The 12343-nt window shown below is 29.0% G+C and overlaps 4 protein-coding genes across 13 annotated transcripts in view; 2 read left to right on the top strand and 2 right to left on the bottom strand.

The window, feature by feature from the left end:
• Window positions 1-1109, top strand: part of LOC124432187 (myb-like protein Q) — a 40907-nt gene extending 39798 nt beyond the window's left edge. For all 4 annotated transcript variants that reach the window (XM_046980873.1, XM_046980872.1, XM_046980875.1 and 1 more), the window contains one exon: window positions 14-1109. In XM_046980873.1, the coding sequence (XP_046836829.1) occupies window positions 14-772 (759 nt within the window). In that variant the 3' untranslated portion in view covers window positions 773-1109. The remainder of the gene's footprint in view (window positions 1-13) is intronic.
• Window positions 1110-5340: 4231 nt separating this feature from the next.
• On the bottom strand, window positions 5341-6870 carry LOC124432280 (adrenodoxin-like protein 2, mitochondrial). The gene is made up of 4 exons (XM_046981071.1): window positions 6473-6870; window positions 6224-6336; window positions 5958-6090; window positions 5341-5602 (listed from the first exon to the last, which is right to left on the bottom strand). The coding sequence occupies exons 1-4, from the start codon at window positions 6634-6636 to the stop codon at window positions 5512-5514; spliced, it is 501 nt and encodes a 166-aa protein (XP_046837027.1). The 5' UTR covers window positions 6637-6870; the 3' UTR covers window positions 5341-5511.
• Window positions 6871-7320: 450 nt separating this feature from the next.
• On the bottom strand, window positions 7321-10161 carry LOC124432278 (DNA repair protein XRCC1). The gene is made up of 2 exons (XM_046981070.1): window positions 8157-10161; window positions 7321-8077 (listed from the first exon to the last, which is right to left on the bottom strand). Exons 1-2 carry the CDS (start codon window positions 9488-9490, stop codon window positions 7939-7941), a joined length of 1473 nt encoding a protein of 490 aa, XP_046837026.1. The 5' UTR covers window positions 9491-10161; the 3' UTR covers window positions 7321-7938.
• Window positions 10162-10715: 554 nt separating this feature from the next.
• LOC124432277 (kinesin-like protein KIF13B) overlaps window positions 10716-12343 on the top strand; it is a 118910-nt gene continuing 117282 nt past the window's right edge. For 2 of the 7 annotated variants that reach the window (XM_046981068.1, XM_046981063.1), the window contains exon 1: window positions 10716-11273. In XM_046981068.1, coding sequence (XP_046837024.1) covers window positions 11219-11273 — 55 coding nt within the window. In that variant the 5' untranslated portion in view covers window positions 10716-11218. The remainder of the gene's footprint in view (window positions 11274-12343) is intronic. The other 5 variants (XM_046981064.1, XM_046981065.1, XM_046981066.1 and 2 more) reach the window with 3 other exon arrangements.

The following is a 12343-nucleotide window of genomic DNA, read 5'->3' as shown; positions in this document are numbered from 1 at the left end:
TATAATATTTCAGGAGAAGACGAACGCGGTGAAGGCGCTAGCTCGCGAACAGTGCGAAGCGGCGGCTCAACTGCAACGTCAACAATTACAACAATTACAACAGAATAATAATAATAATAATAATAATAATAATAATCACAATAATCATAATCATCATCATCATCATCATCATCATCAGTCACATCTACAACAACAACAATATCAGTTGCATCAGCAACAGCATCATCATCATCATCAGCAGCAGCAGCAACAGCAGCATCAGTTACGGCCAAGTATTTATCATAGCGGAGGATGCCCACCAAAAATTGGTTCTTTAACGGGAACGAATTCTAATACTACGTTGGCCCATAACAATGCTGGTAATAATCGTGGCTCGCAGTATCAGCAACAACAGCAACAACAACAACAGCAGCAACAGCAACAGCAACAACAGTTGCAGCATCAGCAACAGCAACAGCAGCATCATCATCATCATCATCATCATCGACACATGTCGTCGCCGATGTCACCGCCATTGTTGTTGTCATCGACGAATGCTCCGCTGGCATCTACGCACAGCCTTTTAAATGTCACCGGTACGAATCGTAATATAGTAACACCACCTACGACCCCTGGTGACAGGTCACCACCGAGTCCAAGCAATAAATTCAATAGGTCTCATTTAACGAGGGAGACTAGTGGTAGCGTAAGTCCTGGTTTACCGGCAGCTACCTTAGATCTTAGCAGTGCTGCCAACACCAACAGCCCTCATGAATTGTCTACGCTCGTGTAAATAATCGAGACATTTAAGGGATTAATTTCTTTCCATTCGAAACGACTTTTTGGAATTTTCTTCTTCTTCTTCTTCTTTTTTGTTTGTTTGTTTGTTTGTTTGCTTGTTTCTTTGTTTGTTTGTTTGTTCTACTAACATCATTGGATATATGTAGGTGTGCGAATGGTGTCTCTTCTTGTCGATTACGAAACACCTAAGAACTATATCTGACTGATATTATATATCCTCGATTTTCTCTCTCTCTTTCTCTCTCTCTTTTTTTTGTTAAGCTTCTATAAGAATCGACATACGTGAATTTCTCTTTCCTATCGTAAAATAAAACGTATATATGTATGTATACATGTATGTATGTATCTATGTATGTATGTATGTATGTATGTATGTATGTATCTATCTATGTATCTATGTATGTATGTATCTATGTATGTATGTATGTATGTATGTATTAATGTATGTATGTATGTATGTAATCATTGTATGTATTTACTCATGTAAGTACGTAATTTTGCGTATTAATATCAATCGTTTATGATTAATTATTATTCGTTTATCGTGGAGATAAAAAAAAAACAAAAAAAAAAAAAAGAAAAAAAGAAAAAAAAAGAAAAAAAAAAAAGAAGATAAAGGAAGAGAAAGAAAGAAGGAAAGGAAAAACAAAAAAGAAAAAGAAAAGAAAGAAAAGAAGAAAAGATATAAGAAAAAGAAGGGACAATTAAAAGAATATTTTAAGTTTCGATTTCAGCTGGTACCTGATTTACGTATGTCTCATTTATACGTCGCGTTTATTATCTTTGGAATCCGTAATATGCGATTGAAATCTCTTGTTTTTATTTATTTATTTTTTTTTTTCTTTTTTTCTTTTCTTTTCTTTTCTTTTCTTTTCTTTTTTTTCCTACGTAAAAAGACGTTCACCTTGTACAGTGGTTTATCTTATCGAATAAAGAGATTTTAATGTCTCTTTTGCTTCGTATCACGTTAGTGCGATGGTAACATCGTTTTAATCTCTCTTATGTTATTTCGCGTTGGTGCTGGCACCACGATGAAGTAGAGAAGACTGTTCGATATGTTCGACGAGAGAAAAGAAATGAAAGAAAAAGATAAAGAGAAAAGAAAAAAGAACAGAAAAAGGAAAAAGGAAAAAAGAAAAAGAAAAGAAACATTATCAAACGTAATAAGTAAAATCATTCGGTTCCGTTTATCATATGGATTATCATTAAATACACACATATATACGAACGCACATACATACGACAAACACGCGCGCATACACATACACATACACATACACAAAACATCACCGTGAGATAAACGAAATATATTTATTATAATCGTTCGTCAGATCATTAAATAGATTCAATGATATTTTTTCGTACGTACAAAAGAAATTGAACTTTACCGTTGGCACGTCATATCGTTCCGATTTATTTCAAAATGATCTTTAACATATCTCATCTTCGTAAGATAACATATAAATACATACGTAAATATATATAAACGTGCATTTATTCAAGATATTACATTTTTTTCTACGAATATTTGATACTTTGTTTTTGTTTTTTTTTTTTTTTTCTATTTCTTTTTTCTTTTTTTTTTTCCTCTCTCTGTTCAGTCACGATCAACGAAGGATTCTTCTTTTTCACGAGAACGCTGCGTTTAATCTAAATAGAAAAAAGAAAAAAAAATATATATATATATATATGGTATACTTTGATTCATTTATATTTTTTTATGATTTATAAGTTTTCCTTTTTTTTTTTTTTTTTTTTTTTTTTTTTTTTTTTTTTTTTAAGAGAGAGTCTCAACGGGTACTGACGTATGATATACCTGTTGCATAGCGCACGTGCAACTTTATACAATCCATTTTGTAATTTTTACGAATCGTATAGTTTATAATTAAGTTATACGTATAATTTAAGAAAAATAAACGTGGGGAAAGGGGGAGGTGAGGAGGGGAGGGAAGGGGAAGAAAAGAAGAGGAAAGAAAAAGAAAGAGAAAAAAAAGGAAAGAAATTTGTTTCTGTTTCGTCAAAACAAATATTAATTCGTTTCGCATTCGAAAAGATAAAAATAATAAGGATTAATAATGCGGAGAGTATTGTTGTGTGTATATTGAAAATATGAGAATGATTGTTAATCGAGGCATCGCTCGTTATTTATATAATATATACGAACGATGATATGTTGAAGAGAGAGAAAGAGAGAGAGAGAGAGAGAGAGAGAGAGAGAGAGAGAGAGAGAGAGAGAGAGAGAAAAGAAAAGAAATGTAAAAAAGAAAAATGGTCGTGCAGTTTGGAAAGGTGAGACACGCATACATATGTAATGTAAGGTATTTTACATCTTGCCATCTTTTTTTCTTTACTTGTGTTTAGTAAAAATCTCTAGTCCTAGGTCACTTTCGTTAATGAGAAAGGCTTAGACCTTAGAATTTTGACTATCGCTTGACTGCGCGATTAAGTATTTTTTTTTTTTTTTTTTTTTTTATTTTTTATATATATATATATATATATATATATATTCGTTACAAAGATGGAGGGCGGTGAGGGTGGTAAAGGTGAAGGAGAGTAGCCCTCGATGCGAAATCTTATATATGATAACAATTATTATTATTATTACGACGGTTTTTTTTTCTTTTTATATATATATATATATATATATATATATATATATATATATATATATATATATATATGTATGGAAATTTATAAATTGATATAATTTCGTCATTTTTAACAACTAACTTGACCGATAATTCTCGCTTAAGATTTCATTAGAAAAGTTATTGTTGTTGATGTATAGAATAGAAAAAAAAAAAAAGAAAAGAAAAAGAACAAAAATAATAATAATAATAATAATAATAATTTCAATAAGAATAATAATAATAATGATAATGATAATGATAATGATAATGATAATGATAATGATAAAAATAATCATGATAATACCAATCTAAATTCTATTAAAAATATTTACGATTTTATTTCTTCATTGTCGTTTAATTTAAAATTATAGAACTTAGTAATCGAATATTAGAAAACAGGGCTTCACCGCATGTGCTTGTGAGTGATAGACTGATAATGAAAAATTTATATTCAGAAATAAAAAATCTCTGAAGGGCGAGACGTCAAAAAAAAAAAAAAAAAAAAAAAGAAAAAAGAAATCTATAAATAAAATTGAATACACAATATCGTAAATGAAATCACACCTTGTGACTGGCCTAATAACGAAAGTTGCATTTGTTAAACGTGTATATATAAATATATACGTTTTTAATTATGAGATAATACATTAAAGAATATAATACGTTAAACTGGAAACTATAGATTTTTATTATCTGTTCATAATAAAGTGGTAAAATTTAATGTTTGACGAAAGTTAAATAAAATTTCAATTTATCGTACATGTAAATAGATAAATATATATAAATATATATATATATATAAAATATATATATATATATATAATATCACACATTCTAGAGGTAGTGATTTTGAAATGGGCAGGGTAAGAAAATGAAAATATGTAAATTATATACATTAATATAATGCCTAATTTTTACCATGTTTGTAAGTAGTGTAGTAATAATTCAATTACATATAGTGTGCTATAATGCACAAGTAAATTATTCGTTGGGTCCACATGTAATATTGATAGTACAAAAGTGTTTTAGCTTTATGTACTATTTACCGATGTAATAATATCGATATCGTGGATATATTTGGTTATGTACCTTTCTAAAAAGAAATAAATTATTCTGAGCATGTCAAGTGAAACGATTAGTCGAAAATATTTTGACTAGAATATTAATAAAGTGTAAATCTAGGATAGAATTATTTTTTTTTTTTTTTTCTACTTCGTATTTATAATTATTATTAATTCACATTATTATACTGTATCATCCTTTTTCTTATCTTATTATTTATTAGAATATAATACTGATAATTCTGATTTCTTTTTTTTTTTTTTTCTTTTTCTTTTCAATTTGTATTAATAATATTATTAATTGATTTCATTTTAAGATAACCATAAAAATATCTTTTAACAATTACACATTATTTAGCAATGACACTTTGAACATATATGATGAACTTAATTAAAGTCCTTGGAAATATTTTCTCTTTCATTACATATTTGAAAGAATTTGTTTAATTAACATGAATAAAATTTACAGAGAGGAATTATTTTTAATGATATATAAAAGAAAACGATAAAACAATATACATTTTGTTTTATAATTTTTTACTATATTTATTAATACTAATTTAATATATATATATATGAACAAAATTAATTGATCAATTCGACGTAAAACATTTAATAAATATTATACATTTATTGTATATATAAAAACTATTGCACTTTGCATTTGTTATACGATAAATCGTTTGATATTAAAATGAATTCATACTGAGTGAATTCAAGCTATGTTAAAAAAACTATCTCATAAAATAGTATATATATATATATATATATATATATATATATTTTTTTTTTTCTTTCTTTTTATCTTTAGTCATATATAAAATATCTATAGATTTTAATGAAGAATTATATAAATCTTTTTTTTTCTCTTTTTGGCCAGTATATACATAATATTACATTTGTGCTTGGATTAATTTGTATTAATGTAGTATTATGGATATAGTTTTACTATTTATAAAGACCATCCAGATTTGGTATTATTGGCGTTTATATTGGTTTACTTAATATGGACAGAATGGAACTAGAAATCAACCACAACATCAAGCTCGTGCATCATTGATCGTAGCTGGGACCTTCACTTCAATGCCATCTAATTCTTTTGTCATGACTATCTGACATCCTAATCTGGATCTATAAAGTAATGTATTTAACATTAGAATAGAATAAATTGATATTGGCGATATTCAAATAATTTTTAAATTGACTGTAAAATTTCTTTAAGAGATATATTCAAGATCATGTGTTATTTTAAATTTCAAATATGAAATACTTTAGATCGTTGAATTAAATTTACAAGAGAGACACATTGAAATGATTTCGATGAAGTCATAAATATATGTAACATATGGAAATAGTAAAGATCTGTACTTCAAGAGTACACACACACATATATATATATATATATATATATGTGTGTGTGTACATACACACGTTTTATTTTTTTTTTTTTTCTTAATTACTAAAAATATCAGTAAAACATACATACGTGTCAGTTAAATCATATGCTAGATCAAGCATATCTAATTCTTCGTCTGTTGGTTTATCAGGTAGACTGTCATACACTTCCTTGGGAAAAATTAAATGACAAGTACTACAGGTCAATGTACCTTCGCAAGCACCTATATAAAAGATAATTTTTAAATTAATATATATTATTTTTGATAACAGTGTTATAAAAAAAAAAAAAAAACAAACAAACAAACAAACAAACAAAATAAGAAAAAAAAATAATGTATTATAAATATCACCTACCATAACCATCCAAGTCAACTTCATTATTTACGACTATATCCAAAATCGTATCTCCTACTTTGCCTTTAGCCTTTATCCTTTGACCGCTGGCCCTAACGAACGTTATACTTACTCTAAAAAAAAAAAAAAAAAAAAAAATGAAAATACGTCATAAAAATTAATACGAATGTTTCATCGAGTGAAAATAATTTTTTTTTTTTTTTCTTTTTTTTTTCCCCGATACGATAACAATCATTCATTATAACTTACTCTTGTTTTTCTGAAAGTGGTTGAGACGTTGACGACGACGACGACGACGACGTTCGTACGAATGAAATTATTGGAATATTTTTTATAGATTTACGAACGGACCTCGTTGAATTTAAAATTAATATTGACTTTGATAATTGATGAAATTTACGTACTAACGCCATTCCTTGGATTACTTATAAAACTTTAACGAAATTATATATATATATTTTTTTTTTCTTTTTATATTTCAATCAATTCGATCTAAAATTATTTTTAAATTCGTTATAACGTTCCTGACTTGCAACTATAGATAATTTCAGTCATACTGTCTATTAAAGACACAACGAATACGTCGACAAGGTTATGAAACACCCCACCATCGTTCATGACATATCACAGATTACTGCAATACGCAAGATTATAAAACAAAATCTAGGCTTACGAGTAAAATCGAAACAAATGATGAACTTTCATCGAGCATTGCCAATCTTAAAACAATAAATTTCCTATCGATCGAACGACCAATGTTTTTCTTTTATTTTTCTTTTTTATTTTTTTTTTTTTTCTTTCTTTCTTTATTTAAGAAAAATATTTGTTTTATCAATTTTATCATTATTCCATTAATCATTGTCCAGTAATTTATTGTCAATTAATTAATACGATAATTTTGATGGAGAGATCAAAAAAAAAAAAAAAAAGAAAAAAAAAAAAGAAAAATATTCGAACAACTTTAAAAAAGAATTGTTTAATAAACGATTTGTTACGATTTGAAAACAATTCCTAACGTGAAGTTTGTATACTGAGCAAAAAAAGTGCGTACTACGAACTCAATAAACATCGTCAATAATGTAAATAATAATAAATGGTTAGAGGTGAACAATTTATTCTCATGAATGATAAATTAGTCTATCACGTAACTTGGACGTACGAACATCGTGATACTTATAATAATTATTTCATTCGTTTAATTACTTTATATCATATAAAATTATAAACTTGTTTATACACATATATACGTATAATACACTCTGTGTACAAAAGTGTTATTAATTTAAATGCTTGGTAATGACATCTTCATAATCGATCAAAAACATCAAGCATTTAAATGTATCTATTATGTACACACACACACACACACACATATATATATTTTAATTATTCGACAATCATTTGATTATATAAATTTTTTTCCACGAAAATGTATAATAACATAATCAACAAAAGTTGAGAAAGCATATACATATAGTATGAAATACAAAATTTTATTATTTCCAATAAATGACAAAATAACTTTGTAAATAGAATAAGAATGTACAGTTATTTTCTTTATATATAAAAAAGAAAAAAAAAAAAAAAAAGACAAAAGGAAAACAAGTTTTCTATGTATATAACAATGTAATAAGATGAACTATTGTTCTTTCTATGAATATCTTTTTATAAAAAAAAAAAAAAAAAAAAAAAGAGAGATTATTTATTTTGTTAAATTAATAATAGGTCTCAGAATCTGTATCTTCTTCGAATGGATTAGGTGTCCCTTCGCGAGATACATCAGCTTCAATTTCATCTTCACTTTCAGCTTTCTTTTTTTCTTTGTTATCCAAGGCATATCTCCTCCATGGCAATCTATAATCAACAATATTTATTTACAAGATGCTTAGATAATATATATACATATATGTATATAATATATTTTTGTAAATACCTTTTTCTCTCATTATAACAATCTTCAATGAATGTATGCGATACAATTTTACAATGATTCTTTAATTGTTGATATTTTGGTGTATTCTTAAAGGCACAAATCAAATGAGTACATACATTATTAGAAGTATCTGGATTAGCAATATATCTGGCACCCATTTTAAGTGCTTTCCTTCTGACTTCATCTCTTTGTGGATTAACATATCCGCTAAGAGAAAAGCTAATATCTTGAAAGAGTTGTGAAAATAATTTCTTTGATTTATTCTTTTTAACATTAATGGGAGAAGTAAGTGGTTTAGGCTGTGGCAAACGTCCACACGTTGAACACGTCCTGTCTTCTGATTCTTTACAACATTTTGGACATTCTTTTTTAATTTTTTTATTTTCATCTTTTTCCTCAATAGTCAAAGAACGTTTTCTTGACTCAACGTTATTATAATTATCATTTTTTAAATGATTTTTATCTTTCTTTTGAATCGGAGATGGTACAATATCACCAAATGGAGTACGCTTGACATTTTCATTTTGTTTATCCTTTATTCCTGTAGCATTAGCTATTGCTATATCAGTAGCCAATGTATTTTTATTTACATTATTATTAGGAACTTTGTTTTGATTTCCAAATACTTCATCACTTTTGCCGGCTTCCAATTTTTCTAACAAGGGCCTTCTCATTGGTTCCTTCTCATCTTCTTGGCGTTTAGTAAAAGCTGACATACCACTTTCTTTTACCTTCTTAAGTAAATCACTTTTAGGATCTGCTTTTGTTCTCTTATTGGCTATCATCTTGAGATATTTCTCTTTAAATTCGTCTATCTCTGGTTTCTCATTATTTTCATCTTTTTGTTTTAATTTAAAACGACCAAAAACATCAAGACCTAAATCCACTGATACTTCTGTCTTTGCTATGAAGAACATTAGACCAAACAATTCCTTTAAGTTTGCAGACTGCATACATGTAATTTTAATCCGATCAAATTTTATTTTCAATATATCAGGATTTAAATCTCTTTTTGCAAATAATTGAACTTGATCTTTAAATTTACCATTAGCAGCCTCGTCGTTTGTCATAAACTGATGTTGTACGATAGGTATCCAGGTGTCAGGTTCTAATGACGTTGATGCAGTGACAATAACAATGCAAGAACGATAATTACCAATATCAACACCCGTTATTATAGAAGGTTCAGTCAATTGAAAAATAACAGTTGCTAACATCTCTCCAGGCTTAGCGCATCTCCATGATGTATTTTTACGATGATCCAATAAATTAGTAGCGGGATAAGACGGATGTTCCGAGGAACAATTTATTACTTTTTCGAATTTAATAATCATTTTGAAAATATCAATTTTAACTCTTAAAATCTCATGATTTTCTTCTTTCTCTTATTTTTAATATTGTATAATATATTTATATATGTATATATATATATATATATATATCGTATAAGATATACTTTCATATAAATATTATCTTTTTGTTTACTCAATATCTGTCGTAGGAAGATAAGATAATATAAAAATATTAAATACGATGTTTAAAAACATTTAATTCGTTCGTTATGCTGCCAATCGTGAATGGAACATAACCTTACTTTGGAGCCATTTGTTTCTTTTTTCGTGTAAATTCAAGAAAGATGACAGATATAAATGATGGAAAAAAAAACAAAAAAAAAAAAAAGAAAGAAAACAGGAATTTTTTCTCGGATCTAACTAAGAAAATCGTACAATTATAAATCACTTAGAAATTATTCACACTAAGTAATCACAATTGGTTACATTTCCCGCGTAATATTTTTAAATCGAGTACTAAATTATACATTTATTATTTTTACTCGTACATGCAAACTCGATGCCATACATTCGAGAGATCATACATAAATATCATTTATTGTTGACACACGATTATTCAAAAGTCTAAATACATCTAATTCAAATATACGCATAAATTCTATAACGCGTAGTATATATTTGATTCTATATTTTGTAATTTTTACGATAGTGGTAACAATGCAGCGATTCGCCATGTTTTTTTTTTTCATTTCAATGCGCGTGTGTTGTTACATTTTAAACTCGGAAATTCACAATTCATTTAATGGACAACAATACTTCAATATATATACATATATGTTATTATTAATATTGCATCAAAAGTTACTAACTATCGAATTAATAAATTATAAAGATTTCGTATTTTCACTATGTTTCGAATTATTCTTACGAGTGAAGGAAGATATTCGACGAAGAAGAAGAAGAAGAGGAAGAAGAAGAAGATTGTATCAGTGCGTGGTATATAAATTTGTGAAGAAATTTAACGATAGCGATATAAAGAAAAGCAAAGAGATAAAGTAAAAACAATGAGCATTCGAAAGTTCGCGCTATATTTTATCATATAAGTATCGATCGATCAAGAGGTTAACACGGTCGGTACGATGGATGATATTATAACTTGTTTGAAAGGTGGCGCGCGTATAGCTCGACAATGTGACGTCAGAGGAGTCAAAGTCGAAGTGGAACCGAATGAAGCCGAGTCAAGTCGAGCATAGTCGAGTCGAGCCGTGAGGGAACGACGATAAACGACGAAGGCCGCGTCGAAGCGTCGTGAGCGTTCCTAGCGGTAGTTCTCGGAAGTACGTTCACTCGATAGGAGGAGGACGATCATCGTCGTCCGACGGTGCACGGACGAGCTACGATAGCAATATGGCGAAGTGTGTCATGGGCTCGGTGAGACGTAGTGCCGTTTGAAAGATGAAAGGTTCGCGGTATGGGTTGAAGATAATCTAGCGTTATGAGGTTCCTGTGAAAAATTCTAAATTGTGCGCGGGTTAGCTGAAACGAGCCGTTCCTCGTGATCAGTTTATACGGTGTGCGCGTTGTTACCGGTGTGAAAACACTACCACACATACACACATATACATACATACATATATACATACATACAGACAGAATCATATACACGTACACATACCAACCAGTAGACAGCAGCGCGCGACACTGCACGCACTACACATACATATATACATACATATATATATATATACACACATATAACATATACACGAAATGGCCACGGATAAGATAAAGGTCGCCGTTCGGGTCCGGCCGTTTAATCGAAGAGGTACGTATCACAAAGGAACAATCATGTATATATATATATATAAATATATATATATATATATGCATATATATTATAAGTATATATTATGTATTTTCTTTATGACAATTATTCATGGGAAACGTTCGAAATGAACGGCATTTGGAAAAGCTTGAGATTCGAAAGAGAGACGTCGGGAGATGACGAGCAAATCCAGACAACGACTATATGTATGTATGACGATGCGTCTCCTTCCTTCCTTCCTTCCTTTCTTTCTTTATTTCTTTATTTCTTCTTTCCTTCTTCTTTCCTCAAGATCGTAGACCAGTCTCGGAACGATCGACCTTCGATTTCTTTCGTGTTACGACGATCGACGTTTACATTTCGATGAGAGTGACACTTTAATCGTCGAACGCGTTATCTCACCTGATCCACGTCGACGTCTCTTTTCAAACGCTCCCTCTCTCTCTCTCTCTCTCTTTTTATTCCTATCTCTCTCTCTCTCTCTCTCTCTCCATTTTTCTATTCGATCGTTCCGAAGTATCAAAGAGCGGAACAGAACGGCGAACTTCAAACGCATGTGTGCATTGAAATGACACGAAGAAAAATAAGTCGATTTTCTTTCCTGTAACGTGAATTACGCGTTATGTGTGATGTGTGTGTTTTTTTTTCTTTTTTCTTTTTTTTCCTAACTTTCTTCTACTTTTTCTTTTCTCTCTTCTTTTCTTTTTTTTTTTTTTTTTTTTTGTATATTATATATATTCGACATTTAACCTAAGATCTCACTTTCTCCCATCTTCCTATCGATTCATCTTTTTCTTTTTCTTATTAAATCTCATACTCATTATCACGTTATCATATATATATATATATATATATATATATATGTGTGTATATATATATGATTGGTTAAAGGAAATAGATTCGGATTGGAACGTTGGTGTTGTGTTTACTACGATGCAACTACGAATAAAGGATTCCGTGTTTACACAGTGAATCCCATAGCCTGCCGGTTCTTCTTTGTTCGAAAAATAGATTCGAACGTGTGGAAAGAGAGAGAAAATTTTTCAAGACGATCCTTCTCTCTCTCTCTC

Source organism: Vespa crabro, chromosome 24, assembly GCF_910589235.1.
Source record: "Vespa crabro chromosome 24, iyVesCrab1.2, whole genome shotgun sequence".
In the NCBI taxonomy this organism is placed as follows: domain Eukaryota; kingdom Metazoa; phylum Arthropoda; class Insecta; order Hymenoptera; family Vespidae; genus Vespa; species Vespa crabro.
The sequence above is the reverse complement of the archived record's forward strand: the minus strand, read 5'-3'. Positions and strand labels throughout refer to the sequence as shown.